This window comes from Myxocyprinus asiaticus, chromosome 4 (assembly GCF_019703515.2).
Source record: "Myxocyprinus asiaticus isolate MX2 ecotype Aquarium Trade chromosome 4, UBuf_Myxa_2, whole genome shotgun sequence".
NCBI lineage: Eukaryota > Metazoa > Chordata > Actinopteri > Cypriniformes > Catostomidae > Myxocyprinus > Myxocyprinus asiaticus.
The window spans coordinates 13,951,608-13,975,990 of NC_059347.1; the positions used below are offsets into that span (position 1 = coordinate 13,951,608).

At 38.5% G+C, this 24,383-nt stretch overlaps 1 protein-coding gene across 1 annotated transcript in view; it reads right to left on the reverse strand.

Annotated features, from left to right (window-relative positions):
• Nucleotides 1–24,383, reverse strand: part of man2a1 (mannosidase, alpha, class 2A, member 1) — an 81,194-nt gene that overhangs the window by 49,759 nt on the left and 7,052 nt on the right. Inside the window, exons 4-6 of the mRNA XM_051696068.1 lie at nt 22,132–22,303; nt 13,119–13,246; nt 4,779–4,952 (exon numbers count right to left, since the gene is read on the reverse strand). Of these exons, the coding sequence (XP_051552028.1) occupies nt 4,779–4,952; nt 13,119–13,246; nt 22,132–22,303 (474 nt within the window). The remainder of the gene's footprint in view (nt 1–4,778; nt 4,953–13,118; nt 13,247–22,131; nt 22,304–24,383) is intronic.

A 24,383-nucleotide genomic window follows, 5' to 3' on the forward strand; every position in this document is an offset into this window, starting at 1 on the left:
ATCAACTGGACAAGATATATCAACTCATCTCATACCCACAACATCCATCGTTTGATACTAAAAAGAGTTTCAAGCACATTCTGTTGAGGAAGGTCATTACGCCGCCTGTCAAATGCAGCATTTGTGCAGTTATCTTTCGGTGCAAGAGGCTGAATGACCTCCAGTGGTGGAGATGAATATCTGGAGCAGGAGAGAGCTTGGACTAGGCACACACAGTGTTGTGTCTGTTACCAACAGCTTCAGGTGCAGCTGCAGATGCTACATGAAAAACCTCTATTTCTCAATCATAAGGCTAAATGTAGAGAGCAGCCCACCTAGCCAGGTTTTAATCAACATAATTGCAAAATAAAGAGCATGAATGTTGGCACAGATCTGCACTAATAACTATCCGAGCAGCTCATGTGATTAGAAAAGACTCCCATAGAGGTTTCAAATCAAATGTGTGATTCTGACAATGAGCACTCTCATCAGCTTTGAGACTTAAAGGGATAGTGCACCCAAAAAAATTACAATTCTGTTATCATCTGCTATGACGGAATATTTGAAGCCAGATTTACAAGATGAACGCACATGTATTTACATGTTGGAAAATGGAAAAAGCTCTCACTTTGAGGTGGAGGACCATGTCACTCAAACAACTGTGGCAAAAATTTAGTCTATACACAATTTGAAAGGGAATAACGATAAACCTATAAATCATAAATCAATACCTATTTAACCAGAAAATACAACTTATTTAACCCATTAATGCCGTACCAGGTTTGTGCAACAAAACTACCAGGGTCCAAAATTAACACCCGGCAAGCGCAAAATGTGGGTATATTTTCTGTTTGGCCGGTGACTCACTGAAACTGAAAAGTGTAGAAATTAAACTCACGTTGGATTGTTTACCCAGCTCCCGCTTCCTCCTTCAGAAAGAACTCAAGAAAGTCAGAGACTTTGTCACAGTGGTGCCAAAACCCGACATTGTTTGGAGGAAGGATCCATCATTATGGAGTCCTCAGCGCTGGCCGAAATCTTCAAGACCCTCGCTGGCATCCACCAGGCTCAACATCAGGCCCTGCAGGTGTTACGGTGCTTAGTATTCCAGGAGGGATCTTCCACCACAACCCCAGCCGCGACTACGGCCACGCTCGCTAAGATGGGGCCGCAAGATGACCTGGAGGCTTACATCGAGCTGTCCGAGCGGATGGCCGAGGCGTGGAAGTGGCCGAGTTCCCAGTGGGCGGTCCGTCTACTGCCGCTGCTGACTGGGGAAGCCCAACTCGTGGTCCATCAACTTCTGGTCAGCAACCTCGTCAGCTCCACGTCAGTATGACGCAAGGGATGGTGGTTAAGGAGGGGGAGCAGCTCGGACCAGAGGTGAACTTAAAAGCCACCGAATGAGTCACAAGTCACGGAGGTTGCCAGGTTGCAAGGAGAATTCTCTGACGTGTTCTCGCCTCTTCCCGGTCGTACGAATCACATAGAGCACCATAACGAAACGACCCCAGGGGTAGTGGTACGCAGTCATCCCTACCGATTACCGGAGCACAAAAAAAAGAAGAGGTTCAGGAAGAATTAAAGGCCATGCTAGATATGGGGTTAATAGAAGAATCCCAAAGTGACTGGGCCAGCCCGGTGGTGTTGGTTCCGAAGAGTGGTGGCTCGGTCTGTTTCTGTGTGGATTATAGAAAAGTCAATGCGGTGTCTAAATTTGATGCGTACCCAATGCCTCGGATTGATGAACTGCTCAATCGGTTAGATGCAGCTTGCTTTTATTCGTCACTGGATTTAACAAAGGGATATTGGAAGATCCCCATAACTCCCATGTCCTGTGAAAAGACGGCATTTTCCACACCATTCGGATTACACCAATTCATGATGCTTCCGTTCAGTTGTTCGGGACTCCTGCTACGTTTTAGTGGCTTATGGACCAAATGCTCAGACTGCACGCTGCTTACGCCGCTGTCTATCTGGATGATTTCATTATTTACAGTAATGATTGGCAGCGTCACCTGCAGCCTCTGAGGGCTGTCCTGAGGTCGTTGAGATGAGCGGGACTCACGGCAATCCCAAAGAAAAGCGCAAGGTGGAAGTATGGTATCTGGACTTCCACTTGGGTCATGGGCAGGTGCGGCCCCAAATTGATAAAACCGCAGTGACTGCAGCCTGTCCGAGACCTAAGACCAAAAAGGAGGTGAGACAGTTCCTGGGGCTGGCTGGCTATTATCGTAGGTTTGTGCCTAATAATTCGACCGTCACCAGCCCGCTGACAGATCTCACTATAAAGGGGGCATCAGATCTGGTCCAGTGGGGGGTGGGGGGGGGGGGTGGAGTAAGTCACAGGCTGGATGGCTCCCCGGCCTGAGTCAGGTGATGGGGGTATGTGGTGATGTGGCCGTGGCCGAGCGACGTCTGTGGAGTGCGAGGCCAGGAGAAGGAGGACTGTAAGGATTGACACCTGTGGAAAATTATCTCTAACAGCTGTTTTATGTTTCAGAAGGATAAAAAGGGTGTCCAGACTGCCGGAGGGGAGAGAGAGAGACGCACAACGCTGACTGTGTGCTCATGCATTTTATGTTGTGCTGAAAAGCGGTTTGTTGATTGACGCTGAAAAGTGTAGACTTTGTCACAGACATCATTGCTTGTGTACTGAAAGCTAATAGTAGAAAATACACACCGGCTTTGCATATTATAAACTCTCCCTGAAGCGGCAGTTCTCTGGCATGGTGAGCGGGGCAGAGCGGATTTCTTCCACGCTAGTGGGCACGTACCATTAGCAGTACATCTCGATGCAAGATGAAAGTAATGTTCAGGAGCGTTCATGCCGTCAGGATGAAGGGAAGACCACTCTTGGATTTACAGTGGATGTGCGAGTACGTTTTAATTACCCACAACCACACACACACATTCTCTGGTAATGATTGCATTATAATAAAAACTGAATGATTTTCATGACATTCGGTTTCGTTAACGGTTCTTGAACGTGCATTATTCCGGTGATGCAGACAGAAAACCAGAATAAAATACACAGACAGTGTTTACTGTATTACTGTTAAGCGCCACAGCAACACTACTGAATCTACAGCATGAGACGAGGCATAAAGCACTACCAGTAGACAGATTCCTAAACAAAATACTCTTTTGAGCCAGTTCTTTTGAATCTACACCGCGAGACATAACAAGCGACAGTGTAATCGGATTCTCAAACAAATGACTCTTTTGATCCAGTTCTTTTTAGTGAATCAAAAACTGCTGTCCGATTCCCAGATGCACGACTCTATGAGGCGGCTCTTTTTAGTGAATCAAAAAGACTTATGAACCGTTGGAGCTAACTGAATTAATTGACTCACTCCAAGTAAACCAAGAACTGCTACTGTGTTGTGTTTAGGCTGATGAGAGTTACTAACTTGTCATTCATATAACAACATGTACTTTTTTGGGGGGGGGGGGGGTTTCTCCCCTTTTCTCCGCAATTTGGCATGCCCAATTCCCAATGTGCTCTAGGTCCTCATGGTGGTGTAGTGACTCGCCTCAATCCGGGTGGCGGAGGACGAATCTCAGTTGCCTGTGCACATCTTATCACATGGCTTGTTGAGCGCGTTATCGTGGAAATGTAGCGCGTGTGGAGGCTCACGATATTCTCTGCAGCATCCACGCACAACTCACCACGCGCCTCACCGAGAGCAAGAACCACATTATGGTGACCACGAGGAGGTTAACCCAACGTGACTCTACCCACCCTAGCAACCAGGCCAATTGGTTGCTTAGGAAGCCTGACTGGAGTCACTCAGCACACCCTGGATTCGAACTTGCAACTCCAGGTGTGGTAGTCAGTGTCTTTACTTGCTGAGCTACCCAGGCCCCCGACAACATGTACATTAAAATACAAATTCAGTTTTGTTTTAATAAGTGAATAATCTGAAAAATAATTCTAAACAGACTATCTGGCAATTACATATTTCATAAATAATAAAACAATACAATTCTTTAAAAAGCAGTTCACTTTTAAAAATACAGTATTGTTTATTTGTCTCATATGCCAGTAAAATCCACTTGTAAAATGCAATAAAAAAAAAAATTGGCTAAAAAGTTAATTTCACACCCTGAAAACTACCCAAATAAAATGTCCCATCATTCTCTTTGGCAGCATAAGAGTGATAAAATACACTGATACGCCGTCAATTACAAACCAAATTTACAACTATTGATCATCATTTTGCCGTAATAAAATGTTTCCAGTCTTTGTTGGGAAGTGAAAATTAGAAAGAAAATTACTCTGAAATTGACCAATAAGCCCATTTTATTCAAACCAAAATCATGTGAACTTCACACCACACAGTAATTACAACCTGCAAAGTAAGAAATTCCCAGAAGGCAGCAATACCTTTGTATGAAGAGTGCATAAATCATATGGACTACTTTTATGGAGCTTTTTTGTACTTTTTGGAGCTTGACAGTCTGAAATCATCAATCTACTTTCGTTGTATGGAAAAGACCAGCTTGGACAGTCTGCTAAATAACTCCTTTTGTGTTTCACAGAGGCAAACAAAATCATGCAGGTTTCGAAAGACATCAGGGTGAGTACATTACGATCAAATGTCATTCTTGGGTGAACTATCCCCTTTATGCTTATTTTGCCTCTGTCTGTTGTGTCAAGTTTAATTAGTAACCGGCAAACAAATATATAATAATTACTAGTTTACATTAATATGGCAATAACATAATAAATATGCTTTAATAATAAAGTATCCTTGTTTTATAACCCATCCTACATAGATCGATGGCAGGCTCACCCCAATTCTGCCTCCAGAAGAACTCCAGAGTCTTCTGAGAGGAGAAGTGTTTCTTCACTGAGTAGTGTACTCTCTGGATCAGCATGTTAGACAGACCGGCCTGTCTGAGCAGATAAGCCTGGGTAGGAGTGTGACCGAACGGATCCACAGCCCAGCCAGTCTTGGGCTTCACTCCTATTAACAACAGAAAGAAGAAGAATAGGCTTTAATGAATAAAGCTAAAATGAATGACCGTTTAAATATTTAATTGACTAATTAATTAATGAGCTTACTTTTCCCACAGTCATTAGCTGAAACTATCGTCTTAGGTCAAACATGGGACACATCTGACAAAGCAACAGCTGTGCACAAGTTAGAACTTAGCCTTGTTAAAGAGTAAAGTTTTAACGTACTTTACGCACTATTACGACTTACACACTATGTATTAATATTAGTTAAAGCTTAACCCTACATATAAACTAAATGCACAGCTTTTCAACACGAGTTCCCGCTTACAAATGTAACTTATTTCTGACTTTAAAGCTGAATCATCGATCCACACCGAGTGATCGTGTTCTGTGTTGTTGTGCAAACACAAAGTTCGTCGCTCTCCTCTTCAGGTGCAAAACTAGTTTCTCCACTGAATGATGATGTTTGTGAGGATCAGAGCTTATTGTGTTCACTGCCACTAATTGAAAAGATTCTACAAAACTACATTAGGTTACACCAGCATCATGTAAACAAGGTTTCAAGACAATAAAGTTAGACTTATCAATCGCCCACACCTGATAACCATTTTATAAGTTGTGATTATTAATAAAGGAAATACTCAACATAGTTACTCGATTCTTAAATCCCAAGATCGGTCTTTTACTCTATGTATGTGCAACCTTCCATTAAAATGAGAAAATCACTCACATTTGCAAACAAATTCCGTGCTATGCAAGTAAAAGTCTTTGATTAGCTACTGGCTGGTAAATGTTCAGATTTCACTCACCACTGATTGTGTACTAAAGTGGTGAAGAAGTTCAGCACCGTGTTGAGAGTAAAAGTTTGGTTTGACACGTTCCATGTGTGTCCAAAGACGAGATCTACGCAACCCATTTGTCATTTAAAGTCACTTTTAATACCCTTTCTGATCTTTATAGTCAGTTGATGATCAAAAACAACTAAAAATTAATATTTGATTTAATCGCGAATAGCACGAATGAGATAAAGCCATTTCAGTCCTTTCTTGTTCATTTGCGCTCATTTACAGACGCTCCCTCACATGTTGGACAAATCAATGTAAATACTTGTAAACAGTACAAATTATGCATGTAAACAATAAACATTTAACAAAATATAATATGATGCAATACAATACCATATTTATTAATGGAATACATGGATTTCTTCATTTTTAAAAAGCTAAAATGTGACCAAAATGATGAAAAACTAATAAAATACAATTAGTAAAATGTATATTTTCATAATGTACACAGTTAGAAGGTCCCCTGGATAATGAACAGCATTAGCTGCGTGAGAGTTGATTTGTAAACAATGTGGACATTATAATTGAAATATACCCATATGAATCAATATCGAATCGAAACTGAATTGAGAGCTTGTGAATCAGAATTGAATCAGAAAATTGGTATCAATTCCTAGCCCTAATAGTTACATACAGTTTATTTTCAGTACAGAGCCACGGCTGTAACGCTGTAAAAAAAATAAATAAAAAACCCCTCTAGCGAGCCTGCATTTGTAGTTACGATGTATTCACATACGCCTTACTCACGCTCGTGATGTGAAACAGGCATTATGATGCGATGCAACCAAAGTGAGACGCTCCAAAAAGTCTGTCTGACGCAGGTGCAAAATGGATTGCTGTGGACTGTAGGCCAATGATAGGCTTATGTTCAATAAAATGGAAAGAAACAATACACTGCCTTCTAAAGCCACGTTTTGTCTTATCAATGCATTACTTGTCTGCCACAATAATGTAATGCTATTTGGTTATCTGAATAATTTTTTTATTAATGTGGTCACGACACGCAGCGGAGTATGTGTATGTGTGTGCGAGCTTATGTGTGAGCGTATGTGTGTGTGCACATGTGTGTGTGTGAGCATATGTGTGTTTGTGTGAGCACGTGTGTGTGGGTGTGTGAGCATATGTGTGTGAGCATGTGTGTGTATGTGAGCGAGTGTGTGTGTGAGTGTATGTGTGTGTGTGAGCGTGTGTGCACGCACGTGCGTGTGAGCATGTGTGTGTGTGTGCGAGTGTATGTGAACGTGTGCGCGCACATGCATGTGTGTGTGTGAGCGTGTGTGTGTGTGAGCGTATGTGTGTGTGTATGACCGTATGTGTGTGTGAGACCCTATGTGTGTGTGAGTGTGTGCGCACACGTGCGTATGTGTGAGCGTGTGCGCACACGTGCATATGTGTGTGTGTGTGTGTGCGAGCGTATGTGTGTGTGCATGCCTATGTGTGTGTGTGAGCGTATGTGTGTGTTTGTGCGAGCGAGCATGTGTGAGCGAATGTGTGTGTGTGAGCGAATGTGTGTGAGCATGTGTGTGTGAGCGTGTGTGTGTCCCTATGTATGTGTGAGCGTGTGTGTGTGTGTGTGAGTGTGTGCACACACGTGCGTATGTGTGTGTGTGAGCGTGTGTGTGCGCGCACATGCGTGTGTGTGAGTGTGTGTAGGTGCGGGGGAGACAAGGGAGCGTGTCTCTTTTTAACCGAAATTGAAATAAATGTAGGATAATTTAGACACTGTTTTGACGTTCTTAACCGATTTACTTTAACCAATAACTTTTAATTAGTTATTTTGTTGTGGTAGCCTGTACGGCTTTTTGAAATAACTGAAATAATTCGGCGAAGTGACATGGAACCCTTATGCGTTCAAGACCTGGAACTACTTTATAGCCGTGTGTTTCCTTGAAAAATAACTGTACACCTTAGAACGTCCGTGAACCAATCAGAATCAAGCATTTAACAGACCCGTGGTATAACTATGTATTATTATAATTATTTATTACTTATATATTGAATTATATATTGAATTATTTTAATTATGTTATTTGAAGGGCTTTCTCAGCAAATATTTACTATATATGCGATTAATTGCGAATAACTGAATTAATCTGAATATCATGTAACTCATTTGATTGAAAAATGTAATCGATTGACAGCCCTAGTTACAAAAAAAAACTATTTAGAAGTTACAAAGCCCCCAGGAAATTAAAACTGAATTTTGCATTGTCGTTGTCTTCAGTTGTGCTGGTTTTGCCAGGCCGTACCATGAACTAAAGGCTATTAGCTATTTATGCACCAACACAAGAAAAAAAAATGCATCAAACCATTTCATGTGGTCTTTACATAAGAACTTATGAACAGTTGGTGCAACCCCAACCTGAAGCTAAAGTCCAGATCGGGCTGATTTCTGGAAGGGTCAGATTTTTGGGCATGGATAAAGAAAAAAAGGCTTAAAAATTCAGTTAGAATTCGGTAGAGTATTCAGAAAAGAAGTGATACACTGAACACGGAAGCGAGTGGAATAGAGAAGACACAAGTAATTTTGAAAAGCAAGTGCATCCTGAAGAGATCGGTGTCTATATTCATGACCACCTGAGCATGAGAAACCCTCAAAGCAGCACCATGGAATTCTGCTCAAAGTAATACAGGTAAATAAGGTTGTATGGCATCATCTGCAAAGTCAATGTGATTTGGAAGCCAAAGCCTCAATGTAGTACCTGACTCGCTAATCAATCTATATTTGACATCTGGTCCACTGTCACATGAGAGATCAGGACAGCAGATGGTAGAGTGGATGTTGGGTAATGAGAGCCAGGGCTTTGCTCCATGCTTTAATATACTAATAATGAATGGTTAAAAAAAAATCCTCCCAGAGCTCTTTGAGCCAATTTGGCTTGCATAAAAATGTAGAGAAGCTAAAATTCCTTATAGTATTGCAGTTAAGAGGTTTAAAATTCAGTTAGGGGTTACGCAAACCCACAACTCTGAGCTGAGGTTGATTCAGAATGTAAATGGGTTTGAAATAGATATTATTACACAGTTTAACCCCGCAAACTTCTTTTTCAGAAACTCAGCCTCTTCAAAGAGGAAACATTTTATAAATGTGGTTCTGAGTAGGGATGTGCATTTGGGTCACTTGAGTCCGCTTCAGATAACTCCGTTGAGCACTCGGGATGGGACAAGGGGCGATAGAATGAGTTTGCACTATAGTTTTTAATTGATTGTCAATGTACGTAAGTATCAGATGTATGTTATTTGCTGTTGTACTGCTCTATGCTCTTTAATTTTATTTATTTATTTTGCAATTTTAAGAGTTTTAAGTATATTGCACAAAAAACTAGAAAGCGCTTTCTCAATCTGTCAGGCTCTAATCTGCCTGGCTTACTGTACGCAACTTTCGGAATCAAATCGTTTTTTTATTCAGTTGTGTTTATAAGGTACCAAGTTGATACAATGAACGCTTCTAATCATGAAATAATCACTAGATTTGCCAGAGTTTGCCTGATTTGATAAAAATCTTTAAAACACTATGTGTTTTTTAAGGCACGTAGTTGTAGGGTAACTAGATATCCATGAGTCCAAACTATAGTCAACTTTGTTTTTTGAGTAATGTCTGTGAAATAATATCTGGAATACTCGATTCTGATGGGCTGATCCCGTTAGTCAGCACTCTGCTAAAGTGATATTGACCAATCATCCGGGTATTGCGAGTCATCTTTCCTTCTTCTTGAATAACTCTGGAATCTCTACAAGTTAGCTAATAAAATAATTTCAACTCTAATCAATATTTCATTTTCCATTTATTTATTTGGCAAGTAGTTGGGTAATAAATGAGATAATTGACTAAAGCACTGAACTGGTAAGCAGAAGATTGTTGGTTCAATCCCCACAGCCACCACCATTGTGTCCTTGAGCAAGGCACTTAACTCAAGGTTCCTCCAGGGGGATTGTCCCTGTGATAAGGGCACTGTAAGTCGCTTTGGATAAAAGCGTCTGCCAAATGCATAAATGTAAATGTAAATGTAACAAAACTTTGTTTTATTCACACTTCCTTTGTGTTTTCTGACTTTTTCAAAGTTTATTATCACGCGATGTCATCACACAATGACAGTAATCGATGTATGTCGTCATGAAATCAGAGACCCTCCTATCCGATCACAAGTGGTCACAGGAAACGCATTTAAGCGACCTGGTTTAAATAACGATGTGTCTCGCCTGACCAAATGTGATCAGATCACCCGAGACGCATCTTAATACCAGGTGTAAACGCGGTCATAAACGTACTTTTAAAATTATTATACAACTTTTAAAAATGCAACTCAAGACCACTGCATTCTGTTCCATTCTATTCAATCTTTGGTGCTCTGTCTAGCTGTTTTTGAATATAAGAATGTGCGCTGTGTGAATGCCCCCTGTTTTCAAGTACTCTGGTAATAAGGGCCATCCCTTGTTCTGAGGCTATTAGATTTATGGTGGAAATATAAACAACCATTTGCTAGTTAACCTCGTTAACCCAGGCGTTCTTATTCCTAAATGACAATGATTCAGCTATGCATGTTAACATTCCAGTGGCGTGCCTTTGTAAGGCGGTCAAATTGAATTTTGAAATTTGCTTCGAGACTCGTTTTTATGGGTGAAGTTTAAACTCCTAACTCCTCCTGAATAAACTAGGAAATGCAGTGGCCAAAGACGTTAGATTAGCGCAGTGTTTCCCAAACTGCAGGGTGCCACAGCGACTGGCTAAGGGTGGCAAGAAATCCCTGCTCATTTCTGTCATGATCCTGTTCTGTCTGCCCTTCGGTCTCTGCCTGTTTTCTGTTTGGGTGTGTTTGTCATGTGTATGTGTAATTGGCTCTGTCTGTGTTTCTGTTCGCCATGTGCTTCCCTATACCCTTGTCACTCTCCCTCATTTAGTCCTTGTTATGTTAATTGCCTTCACCTGTTCCTCATGTGCCTTGCCTATATATTGTGCCCTTTTCCCTCTTGTATTTGTCAGATCACTTTGTGAGTTTTGATAGTAGTCAGTCTGTTCCTGTCTTGTTCCCTGTTCCCGGTCGGTCTTAGTTATTATACTTTTTCCAGTTTAAGTTTTGTTTTCTTTCCCCGTGTGAGTTTTGTGTTACCTGCTCTGTTTTTAGTTGTTCTAATAAAAAATGTATTTTCACTCATTCCTGCATTTGGGTCCTCATTCCTGACCCATTCCTTGACATGGTCAATATTTTAATAGCTATGGATGCTAAACAAATATTGGCAGTATCGAGCTCAGACTCAATTCGGTCGTTTGATTTCAGCTGGCTACTTTCAAAAGCTCACATGCGTACTGTGTGTCTGCGTGCCCTTGTGTCCTGTGATGAATGCAGCTGCGTGCGTGAATAGCCAAATGGTCTTTTTTAGTCAAAATGCTTGACGGGATATTAATGTAAATAATGTAAACTGCAGTTAATATATAAGCAGATGGGACAAAAATCATATATTTGAAAATGCTGGATCTGTCTGATGTGTAAATGATTTAAGTGCTGCTCTCTGTTATAGACATTCAGACATTCTGACTGCATCAAGTAGTACTCATGTATATCTAATAATCACACAGTAATGACTGTCAATAATTTAAGTAGTTTTATTTTGCATTAGATTACTTGTTTGAATGTTTTTATATTATTTGTATATACATATACAGGGTTGGGGAGTAACGGAATACATGTAACAGGATTACGTATTTAAAATACAAAATATAAGTAACTGTATTCCACTACAGTTACAATTTAAATCATTGGTATTTAGAATACAGTTACATTCAAAAAGTATTTTGATTACTGAAGAGATTACTTTGCATTTTGTTGTCATTTGTTTCATTTAATATTTAGTCCTTTCAGATGGAAAACATTTATACATATAAATGATGTGATCCAAAGTGCATTTGAACAGCAGTGAAACACTTTCTTATGATGTGTTACATTCATACGAGCAGACAGAGAAGTAAGTTTGAAGTATGATTGGAGCAGAAGAAATAGAAATAAACCTTGCGTAAATTGTCAGCTTTACTCTAAGATAAAATGTTATTTCTAGCCATTTTACATGCACGTTACCAGGCACGATCATATTTTTTTATCAAGAAAATTCACATTGGATCATAATTTCTTTTTTTCTAGTAAGACCTTTGATATTAGAGCAAAAATCATATTCTTGATAATAATTTTTGTATTGTTTTCCAGTAAAAATATCTAAAAATCCTTAAAACAAGATCAATTAGATTTATCTTGTTTTAGAAACAACACTGCATAAGATATTTAGGTTTTTCAGAGAATGTATTTTTAACATGTGTATTTTGTCTTACTGTACTGGCAGAGTTTTTATAGTCAAAACAAGTGAAAAAAATCTACCAGTGCTGAAGAAGTAATCCAAAGTATTTAGAATACGTTACTGACCTTGAGTAATCTAACAGAATACATTACAAATGACATTTTACAGCATGTGTTCTGTAATCTGTAGTGGAATACATTTCAAAAGTAACCCTCCCAACCCTGTAAATACTGTATATATATTTTTTTAAATGTTTAATTGCTACTGTTACTGAAAACTTAAAGCACTGTTTACTCTGTTCTCCATTTAATTACTGGGTCTTGAATAATTCCTTTAAAAGCTGGAAGCAACGTTTTTAAAAGAAACACTGAAGGCTCCATCGTTTTACTTTAAAGAGTGTTTTTTAAAGCATATTTACTTATTTATTTACCAGTGCAAGACAATAATGCTCAGGTTTTGTAAATCACTGAAATAAAAAAATTGTTCAAAATTGTAAAAGAATCGTGATCTTTATTCCAAGCAAAAAAAATCCAGGATCGTGCAGCTCTACTATGCAGCCAAGTGAATTCACTTCTAAAATGAGGTTAGGAGTTTAATACTAGGCTGCAGATGACATTTTGCACAGATCAACATGATTGGCAGTCACTGGACTATGTTGACCATTAATTTGATTCAGAATTGGTGAAGCTCATTTCTGATTTTACAAATGTAATGTTACAGCACTGGCTACCACTTGTTTGTTTGACAATGTAGGAAGAGAAACATTGAGATTTATTTGCTAAAGTAGAGAAAACATTATTTAAAAAAGAAAATTGTATTGGTATTAATTAGAAATCCCATTACATAGAACCGCTGTCCCCAAAATGTTTAGGCAAACCATTTGTTTCTCTAAGAAACTGCTTTGTTTGTATGGTTATCAGGTGCTACAAGTTACAAATCATAAAGGGAAATGGTAAATGCACACAGCAATTTCACCCGGGTCTCAAGAGGTTAACATAAGCAGAAAGGAGGTAAAGGGGGCTTCAAGGAATGAATGTACATACCCAAATTTCTCTCAAGCCATTGGTGGCCTTCAATTAACTGATCTATCAATGCAAAGTAGTGCGTGTTGGCTTCATCAGGCATCACCCAGCCTCCTGTGGCCACCTCCAGCTGACCGTTGTCTACCAGTCTGCCGCATAGAGAGAAAGAGAGAGAAACATTTTATCATCTTAGATAGTTCACCCAATAAAAATATTTCCATCATAATTTACTCCACTTCCATTCATTTCAAACCTTTATGCTTTTCTCCATTCAAGAGCAAACAAAATGAGATGTTTTAGAGAATGTATGGTAAAGAAGGGTGTCATGGCACCATAACTACTGTTATGGTCGTTTTGCTTGTTGTCCTTCTTTATGTTTGACAGCCCCTGGTCACTGTATGCTTTAAATATATTGGAAAAAGAGCAGCTTGGGAGATTCTCCAAAATATCTTAAAGAAAGTCATTTTTGGTTGATCTGTGCCAGAGAAAAGAGAATCTTTGAGAAAGAGTGGAGCTAGAAAATGTTTCACCACTCACAGTCATCTTTTCTTTAAGGTTTTCACAGTAAAGCACTTCCCACATCTACAGCATTACAGTAACTAACATTTCAGTTTTTTCAGATTTATTGTGCTTTTCCGCTCCGTTTTTAGTAGCACAGCTGCAGAATAATTATTTCCTTCAGCAGACAGTAGACACTTGGGTAATGCCTTCCCTTATTAGGACAAGTGTTCTCGAGCCCTGATCGCCAGTCAGCAGCTTTTCTCTGTAATGCCGCCTATTTCAGTTGGTGAATCGTACAGCACAGCCCTCTGGAGGACGGTAATAAGAGCGACGGCAGCAAAATAAAGAGCACCAGCTCAGCATGTTATTGACAAAAATTTTCAAAATGACTCTTTATTTCCCTGTCTGAAATTATGATTTTATTCTCGAATCAATCATGGCGCTTTATTGGCCAAAAGGATGAGCCAATGGCCAGCTGTGGTAGGATTATTAACAACCTTTCCTTAACCGTAAGACTTCAAAATTTTGCCTACTATGACCTTTTCTTTGTCATATTTGATTCAAAACAGTACTTGCAAGAAGTGCTGTCTATTTTTGCTTTTTTATAAATTAGACTAATGTTTGAAAGTCTCCCATAAGAATGTTCACCATTTAAAAAAATCGAAATGACAGCAATGACGTCACTGTAATTAGGGTTAAAAATGTACAGGGGCTCAGGGCAAAATTGCCCCCAAAATTCAAAATGTGGGGGCCAAAAATGCCCTCATAATGGGTTCTGTGTTTTAATTGTAACATCTGATCAATTTCTTAATATTGTATTCTAGATCTAGTCCTAGATATACATATTACTGCATAAAACATAAGATATAATTATAGATAATTTATGTTAATATACTGGTTATATTTAAGTATTTGACATTTCTTTATATGATTAGAAAACACATGCCCATATAAAGGTAAACAAATGCCCATGAAAATCAAATTCAGGAGGAAAATATTGCCCCTCCATGCAAAAGTTAATTTCAGACACCGATTGTAATATTTGCATACTGAATTGCGATTTGTCTTCTTTCTTGTATTTATTGCGTATTGTATTGCGGGTGGTGATTGCATAGTCACAATGGCCACATACACACTGCAAAGTTTCAAGTGACAACTGCATTTAAATGCTGGAGTGAATCCCATAAATTACCGTTCTGTGTCCGTACGGAACACAGGAGCCACTTTCAAAATTACGATGATTGAAATTTGGCTTCTTGCAGCTGTAAACAAGAAACATGGATTCCAATAATTTAACTCATTTGGTGTTAGCTATTTTTTAATTTTAAATTAGTATTAGCTATCAGAGACATATTATCATCAGGCAATTGTTATTAGGGCTTTTGATTTAGCATGTTCATTTAGTGTGATTAAATATATAACAAAAGAAAATTAAAACCATAAAAAAAATCAATACAAAAATGTACGCAATTAATCATGCCCCCTGACCCGTACGTAATTCCGTAAGAAGGAATATTCCTACCATCTGAGGAACTTGACTAAAAAAGCTTTGAGTGCCACCTTCATGTTTTTGAAAGTTGCAGTCAACAGGGGGCAGTCAGCGCAACTCCAGCTGTACAGGAAACGTGCAGTTGTACATGCAAAAAACAACATTTGTTGAGGGCAGGCAACAAGATGAGCTTTTAAAAACATTTGGATACAGTGCAACAAAATGAAGGGGTCACGGGACATGCTTTTCAAAGTTTAAACAATTTTTAACTGGACACAACTTTAACTCCCCAAATTGGGAGAAAAAAAAGAAAGGGGAGTCCTAGGCTACACATTTCCTGTATCAAGTGTCTATGTCGGGAGGATGTGGAATTGATTTAAGTTATATCGGTTCAATGGCAGTTAGACCATTTCGAAAATATGTTGACAAATGATGTTCAACAACACATATTAGCATGGCAGGAAAATATAAAAAGTGTCATTCCCACTACCTAACATAAAAAATAAAAATAAAAAACTGTGCCAGCACAGATTGGAATTTATTGACTTATCTGCAGTTCCCACATTCCATAACGCACTGGGCAGCCTCTAGAGCACAGACAACTTGATTTATTCCGAAGATACACCTCTATGTATGTGGCAGAAAAAGAAATTGAATCATTATGCTAGACCTGATTCGGCTAAATAAAACCTGCTCATGCCTGCCAAAAAATCTTGATTCGGTGTCAGCCAAGGCCATCTTGGAAAAACACTTTTTCTACATGTCTAATCAATAGCGAATTAATCTTGGTGTTGGATTTTTAATTTGGCTTCAGCTTGAACCTAGAGCTGTTTTCAAAGATACTTTAATTGGAATTCTAACCCAAAGCACTAATGTATATTACATTCCCACATGCCACTTGCCAAGGTTAGCACTACATTCCTCAACAGTGAATGCTGCCTGTTCTGTATGTTTAACATATATTCCCAGCCCATCCCCTCCTGTTACTCTCAATGCGAGTGTTGACCTTGTAATTATATGTAATATTTACCAATGGCACAAAGTCATTTACTTCTTTGAACACGTAAGATTGATAATAAATTGAAAGATTGAAAATAACATGCTGCTATTTAATTAATTTCTAAATATTTACTAGTAGAGTGGTTCTCAAATAGTGGGTCACACAACTGAAAAATTGGTAACAGGTCTGTTCTAATAGAGGGAAAAAAACCAATGGTAAAGGCAAAAAAATAAAATGCAATGAACCATTTAATCACGCATTGTTAGGTTAATAACAGCAAAATAAATAGGAGAGATTATTTTTCCAATTTTAATTTAAATTTTTTTTTTTTTTTTTTTACGTCAAACGCAGTGCTTCCAGTAAAGCTCTATGGTATTTTGTGACTTGGTAGAAGCTAGCAAAGTCAGACAGATGCCAACATGCCCTCATTCTTGAAAACCATGAACAACACTACGCAAGATGAAAGAAAACATGACCCAATATACAGTATACAGGTTCACTTGCAACAAAGATTTACAGTTGAAGTCAGAAGTTTACATACACTTAGGTTGAAGTCATTAAATCTAATTTTTTAACCACTCCACAGATTTCATATTAGCAAATTATCGTTTTGGCAAGTCGTTTAGCACATCTACTTTGTGCATGACACGAGTAATTTTTCCAACAATTGTTTATAGACAGATTGTTTCACTTTTAATTGACTATATCACAATTCCAGTGGATCAGAAGTTTACATACACTAAGTTAACTGTGCCTTTAAGCAGCTTGGAAAATTCCAGAAAATGATGTCAAGCTTTTAGACAATTAGCCAATTAGCTTCTGATAGGAGGTGTACTGAATTGAATGTGTACCTGTGGATGTATTTTAAGGCCTACCTTCAAACTCAGTGCTTCTTTGCTTGACATCATGGGAAAATCAAAATAAATCAGCCAAGACCTCAGAAAAAAAATTGTGGATCTCCACAAGTCTGGTTCATCCTTGGGAACAATTTCCAAACACCTGAAGGTACCACATTCATCTGTACAAACAACAGTACGCAAGTATAAACACCATGGGACCACACAGCAATCATACCGCTCAGGAAGGAGATGCATTCTGTCTCCTAGAGATGAACGTATTTTGGTGCATAAAGTGCAAATCAATCCCAGAACAACAGCAAAGGACCTTGTGAAGATGCTGGAGGAAACAGGTAGACAAGTATCTATATCCACAGTAAAACAATTCCTATGTTGACATTACCTGAAAGGCTGCTCAGCAAGGAAGAAGCCAATGCTCCAAAACCGCCATAAAAAAGTCAGACTACAGTTTGCTAGTGCACATGGGGACAAAGATCTTACTTTTTGGAGAAATGTCCTCTAGTCTGATGAAACAAAAATTTAACTGTTTGGCTATAATGACCATTGTTATGTTTGGAGGAAAAAGGGTGAGGCGTGCAAGCCCAAGAACACCATCCCAACCGGGGTGGCAGTATCATGTTGTGGGGTGCATTACTGCAGAAGGGACTGGTGCACTTCACAAAATAGATCATGAGGAAGGAAAATTAAGTGGATATATTGAAGCAACATTTCAAGACATCAACAATGAAGTTAAATCTCGGTCACAAATGGGTCTTCCAAATGGACAATGACCCCCAAGCATACCTCTAATGTTGTGGGAAAATGGCTTAAGGACAACAAAGTCAAGGTATTGGAGTGGCCAAAACAAAGCTCTGACCTCAATCAGATTTTCTGGGCAAACATCTCAACCACAAATTTTCTGGGCAGATCTGAAAAAGCATGTTCTAACAAGGAGGCCTACAAACCTGACTCAGTTACACCAGTTCTGTCTGGAGGAATGGGCCAAAATTCCAGAAACTTATTGTGAGAAGTTTGTGGAAGGCTACCCAAAATGTTTGACCTAAGTTAAACAATTTAAAGGCAATGCTACCAAATACTAACAAAGTGTATGTGAACTTCTGACCCACTGGGAAAGTGATGAAAGAAATAAAAGCTAAAATAAATCATTCTCTCTACTATTATTCTGACATTTCACATTCTTAAAATAAAGTAGTGATCCTAACTGACCTAAAACAGGGAATGTTTTCTATGATTAAATGTCAGGAATTGTGAAAAACTGAGTTTAAATGTATTTGTCTAAGGTGTATGTAAACTTATGACATCAACTGTATGTGGTTTGTTTTGACCAAAATGTGTTTTAAGTAGTGAATTATTGGCAGCTGGGAATGTGAAACCATTGAAATTCAAGACACATTTCAAAACTAAATTTTCAAACTATAAAAAAAAAGCTTATGTCATGTTAACAATTTTGCATATTGTTGGGCCTCCGCAGCTCATGGTAACATTACTGTTACAGGTAAAGGTGGGCAAGGAGGAGGTGGGAACTGGCTGAACAGTCAACATAAAGTTTAATGGTAAACATAAACTTAAACCAGCATAAAACATAAAAACACACACACACACACACACACACACACACACACACACAACGCGGCCGCATGCATCTCTCTCTCTATCCCGAACTGGCGTCTCTGGCTCCCCTTTATCTCACTGGCCGTGCATCATCACGGCTCGTCCACGCCCTCCTCCTCTTCACAATTACATTTCAATGCTTCATTTTAAGGATACTTTTTTTACTTTTGTTTTGATCTTGATGTCCAATGTAAAACCTGAGCCCTGAAACAAAACCGGTTAAAGGAATATTCTGGGTTCAGTACAAGTTAAGCTCAATCAACAGTGTTTGTGGCATAATATTGATTACCACAAACATTTTTGACATTTTAAAAAAAGCTCAAATCTGGGTTAAAGTGAGGCACTTACAATGGAAGTGTGTCCAATTTTTTAACGTTAAAATACTTTTTCAAAAGTATAGCAACAAGACAAACAATATGCGTGTAAACCACTGATATATAAATAGAACTGGATCGCTGATGCAACGTTTAACTGCCAGCAGGAGGTGAAGCCACCAGAAGTGTTCGTGCTGCCATCTTAGTATGCCCAAACTCTCATAGAGCATCAATGACTGACAGGAGAAAACCCCATTTCACCATCTCTGACCTCTGGATACGACAGTTGCATTTTGCCTTCTAGTGACAATCATGTTTAATGTTTAATTTAGCTTGTTATGGATAATATTCGTTAGGAGGGAGAAGATATATGCAGATCGTGATGTCAGAGCATTCATCTGTTCAGTCATCAGTGCAGCACAACAATCACCAAAGGAAGTGGGAAAACTGTCCACAAGTTGTAATGCAAGTAGGAAAAGCTGTAATGTCTACTTGTTTAGGGTGACAATACGTCCTTACCCCCGAAAGGGACTTTAAAAAAGTCAGACCGAGATTTCTAAATCGCCTTACATGCCCGGGATTTGCCTGTTTTTACACTGAAGTGCTCTCTATAGTCAGTTTAATTCACTGTCCTCCAGTTGAACCCGTATCAGTTTCATTTTAATCAGCTTTGCTTTGCGTGCCTTCCACAATCTCAGCGCCCGCTGCGTGTGTGATAGAGGGAGAGAGCGCATGCGCTCTTATTCAAGTGACTGCGTGAACAATGCACTTTTTGATAAAAACATAAAACAAGTAACTCTGAACAAACACTTTGATTATCACAATAAATAAGTCTGAAAATGTCTGTTAGGGCATTTTCACACCTAGTTCGTTTGAGCACTCCAAGCGCTCTCAGAGCGGTACAATGTGTATATGTGAACAAACCAAATGGTCTCAGACCCCCCTAAAAGGACACCTCAGGAGGTTGTCCGAGTAAGGTCTGTTTGTGGGTCCTTTTGTGGTGCGATGTGAAAGCGAAGAGGTACCAGTCCGCTTTGCATTTTATAACATAAGTACCTCGTTGCTTGCCATATATAGCTGCAATACATAATTCATATTCCAGTCACAATTTACTGTCCACATATGGGAATTTTAAGCGATTATAGATATATCATGATTACCATGACGTGATTTTGTGTCTCATATTCCGTTCTTGTTGTATTATTTGAGCACCTAAAATGAACAGACCGGCTGCATTCAGAGCAGTACATTAAGATGAACCGCTTTAAAGTGCTCTGATGGGCGTACCGTCTACGGAGGTCCTGCCAAACTCCCACGAAAATACAAGCGAGGATTTTTATAGTTTCACTTTCATTTTATTTGCGCAATGGCAAATGTTCTTGGCTCATACACACAATGTAAATGACATGCAGGAGGAGATGCTTGCTCGCTCCATTACTCTCAAGATGATAAAGAAACATATTTTCAAATGCACATAGAATTTCAAATGTTTTCCTTCATGCAAAATAAGAGCTTGCAGGTTTTATCGTAGAGCCTTAACATAACGAGAGAGAGTGAAGAATTTAAGACAGAAATACAGCATAAATTATTACTATTGCATAATGTAATATAATTGGCAGTGTTGTCTGAGTTTCATAAATTATATAACATATAAAATATAACTTTTTATGTAATTCTATCCCTGTGCAATAATTTTTAAAGAAAAATTCTATATTCTTTAAAGCCTTAAACATAATCATATAGACCCATTTTATAATATGATTTCAAGTTAAACATCAATAAATTACTACTTAAGGTGTAGGCCTATCTGTAATAAGAAGTATGACAATTTGTATGAAAATTGCTTATCATAATACTCACAATTATTTATGAAAAATTATTGTCAGCCAAATTTCATAATCATGACAGCCCTAGCTGCAATGGAGTCTGAGTTCTTAAGGAGCTGTGGTGTGAACAACAAGGGGTTTGAGACCACATTAATGTAAAGAGGACCAAAAAAGAAACTTGGTCCTCTTTTAAGTCCACTTAAATTGTGAACACCAAAAGCACTGAGGTCATTTCCGTCTGGTTCCCTTTCTGGTTCACTTTAAACGAACTGGGTTTGGTTCACTTAAAATGTACTATATGTGAAACCACCCTTTGTACCTTACCTCAGTTTCAGTGAACTTGTTTACATTCAGCTGATCTGTTCGCTGATTAAGTTTGTTAGAGGTGGATACTGTTTGATATAGATATACATAACTCACTCGGGCGTTCAAGAAACAGGAACTTTAACTGTGGATATAGATACTCGTCTACCTGTTTTTATATCTGAAATCTGCATGTACATCCCTTCAACGCAAACGTCCTACACATGTAATTATTTATTATAAATAAACAATTACATGTGTAGGATGTTTGCGTTGAAGGGATGTACATGCAGATTTCAGATATAAAATCGGTGACTGAATGACTATTGTTTTCTTGCTGAAATGAGATGATTTCCTATTAAGTCAATAGGGATATTGGAATATTTGGGCATTACAATATGGCGGCACAGTGGCTTCACTGATATGACGTCATGAGCAATCCAGTTTTATATATATATATTTCAGTGGTGTAAACATGATTTTAGTTTGATAAAATCGCTTACTAACCTTTTCTGTGTAACTTTATAACCAATTTTACAATTAGGTTGCCATGATGATGTAATGTCAACAAACACCAAAACTCTAAAATGACTGTAAAAATTACGATTTGAACAACATTACAGCTCAAATAATACATAAGTTTTAACAGAAGAATTAATGTAAGTGCTTTTGTAAAATTATAAGCTTCACATTTCTGCTTTTAAACTCTCCAAACATTAGTCCCATTCACTTCCATTTTAAGTGCCTCAATGTTACCAATATTTTTAAAAGGAGGGATGAGTCGAAATAAATTGTGGCAATCAACGTTATGCCACAAATGCTGTCGATTGAGCTTTAAGTGTATTGAACCCCTATCATTCCTTTAAGAACCGCTGTACTAGAATGCCAATTTCTTATCATTATCACCATTAAAACATTGTTTTTTTTAAAGCCTCACAGAAACTGTCACCTGAGATGCAATAAAATCCAAAAACCTTATACTTAATTAAAATGTGAGCGAAAGCACAGTGGAGTTCTTCAGAACTCCTCAACATCTCCCAGTCTTGCTTACATCAGAGTGTGAACAAGGCAATTAATGAATCCATAAATTACACTGACACATGAGAATAAACGGATAAAGAGAAAAGCCTCACCTCCTGACAGTATCTCGTTTTTGCTCATCGATACTCTCCCACCATTTTGAGAAATAAGAAATCTCAGACCAGATCATTTTACGCCGGCTGTCCTCACTTAACTTGACCACCATGTTGTTGAGGATGTGCTGCGTCTGGTCTCGATAGTAGTCGTTGAATGTCTTCAGCCAGCCTGATCAGAACAACACACAAACTTGTCAGAAAGGTTGATGAGGAAGATCACAAACATACTAATCAACAGCAAATCTTTCAAATATTTTGGAAATATTTCAAATGTCTTTAACAAGAGTATGACTAACAATTACAAAAAAACTTTTTGGACATGTAATGTACACCCTAATGTTGTCATTACTGGAAAACTAAGCTGTCATAATTAAACATAACTTGAAATGTCAAGTTTTGGGCTCATAACTCAAATATCTATGCTCCTTGAACTGATTTATCTTAAAAATCCGTAGACTTGAGATTCTAAGTGTTAATAACTCAAACTATTGAGTATAAAATTGAGGCTATGGGGAAGTCAGGTTGGACCCTGTTAACTCTTTCTCAGGACTCCATGTGCATGTGCAACTGAACTACAGGTATTTATGCATTTCTACGATGCGTGGATGCCGCGGAGAATAGCGTGAAGCCTCCACACGCGCTGTCTCCGCGGTAACGCGCAATAAGTCACGTGATAAGATGCGCGGATTGACGGTCTCAGATGCGGAGGCAACTGAGATTCGTCCTCCGCCACCCGGATTGAGCTGAGTCACTAAGCCACCACGAGGACTTGAAGCACATTGGGAATTGGGCATTCCAAATTGGGGAGAAAAAGGGGAGAAAATACAAAAATACAAAAATACAAAATAAAAAAAATATAGTAATCTCTGCACATTTATTGGATAAGCGAAGGTATTTTAACAACAACAAATGACATGCTTCACCTTCAAGCAATCATTCTCCTGCATGTTTTAAAGGAGACAGAGTGAGCAGTGACACTGGCAACCATGACTTACAGGAATTACATGTACTTCATCTTGAGCATAACACATAACAACCGTTTCTATAGAAAAATAAAACACAACATGATCTCAGAAGAACCGGTTTTCCCAGTGAAATCCAGTTGCCCAGTATGTTAACCTGAGGGCACTAAATGACACCAAAGCTATTCATGCTCAGCTATTCTTATTTGGCTTTTTCTTTATAAGGTCTTATTGGAATGAGCTGATTTTGTCATAAAAGTGTTTTCCAGTTGTTACTAATGATTAAAAAGTTTGCAAAAACACTCGGATTGCCTACTGGAACATGCCAAGCTCAAAACTACGCAAAGACGGGTTTTTGGAGTTATTTTTATATCAACGACTGTCATTTGGTACAGATCCAATGGTGTAATCAAATAGGTCCAAATAATTGCTCTCCAGCTAAATTCTAGCCAATATAGTGAATTATCTATAGGAGTTGTGAATTGAAAGTGGCTGCACAACAACTTGTGTTTCCACATGCAATTTTCTAACTTGACATTTTTTAACAATTACAAAAACAACAAAAATTGCACAAGGAAATAAGAACATTTCAAAACAAGTCATATCAGGTTACAAGAGACATAAATAATGAAATCCAGCAACAAAGGGAAAAGACATGGCTAGTGGTTGTGTTTACGTGTATGTGAATGTGTGAAGAACAGCATGTTTATTTAGCTGGTAAGGTTTGCATTAAAGGAACATGCCGGGGTTTTTTTCAACATAAAAAACTAACTGCTTTGTAACTGCTTTACAAAACTAATATTGAAAACTCATTTCTGGTGATTTTGGACTGCTGATGGCTGTCTCTCAGACAATAATTTCCTTCCTGTCATTCCATCTGAATGTAGAATATAAATTGCACACTTGGCAATTCACACGGGAGGGTCAGGTAATAAACATCCTGTATTTGCAGGATGCTGTTTACAACATTAGCTCTGTAGCACTGAGTTCGACGACTGTAATAACCTGGTGAATGGAAGGGTTTGTCAAATCTTGTCTATCACAGCTAATGAAATACAGTGGTAAAAATGAAACACAGAATGGAAAGTCCATCCTATTAGCTGATTTATCTGCTAACGGTAAAGATGGCTGTGCATTTCAATAAAAGTTGGCAGTCTGAGGCGACGTGAGCAACAGTGGCTGTTGGCGACGTGACAAAGAATGCAAAAAAGCAGTGATGAAGCAGTCGAGTAGGAACGTCTACTAGCAACCAACAATACAGCAACTTGCGACTTCCAGTGATTTAAT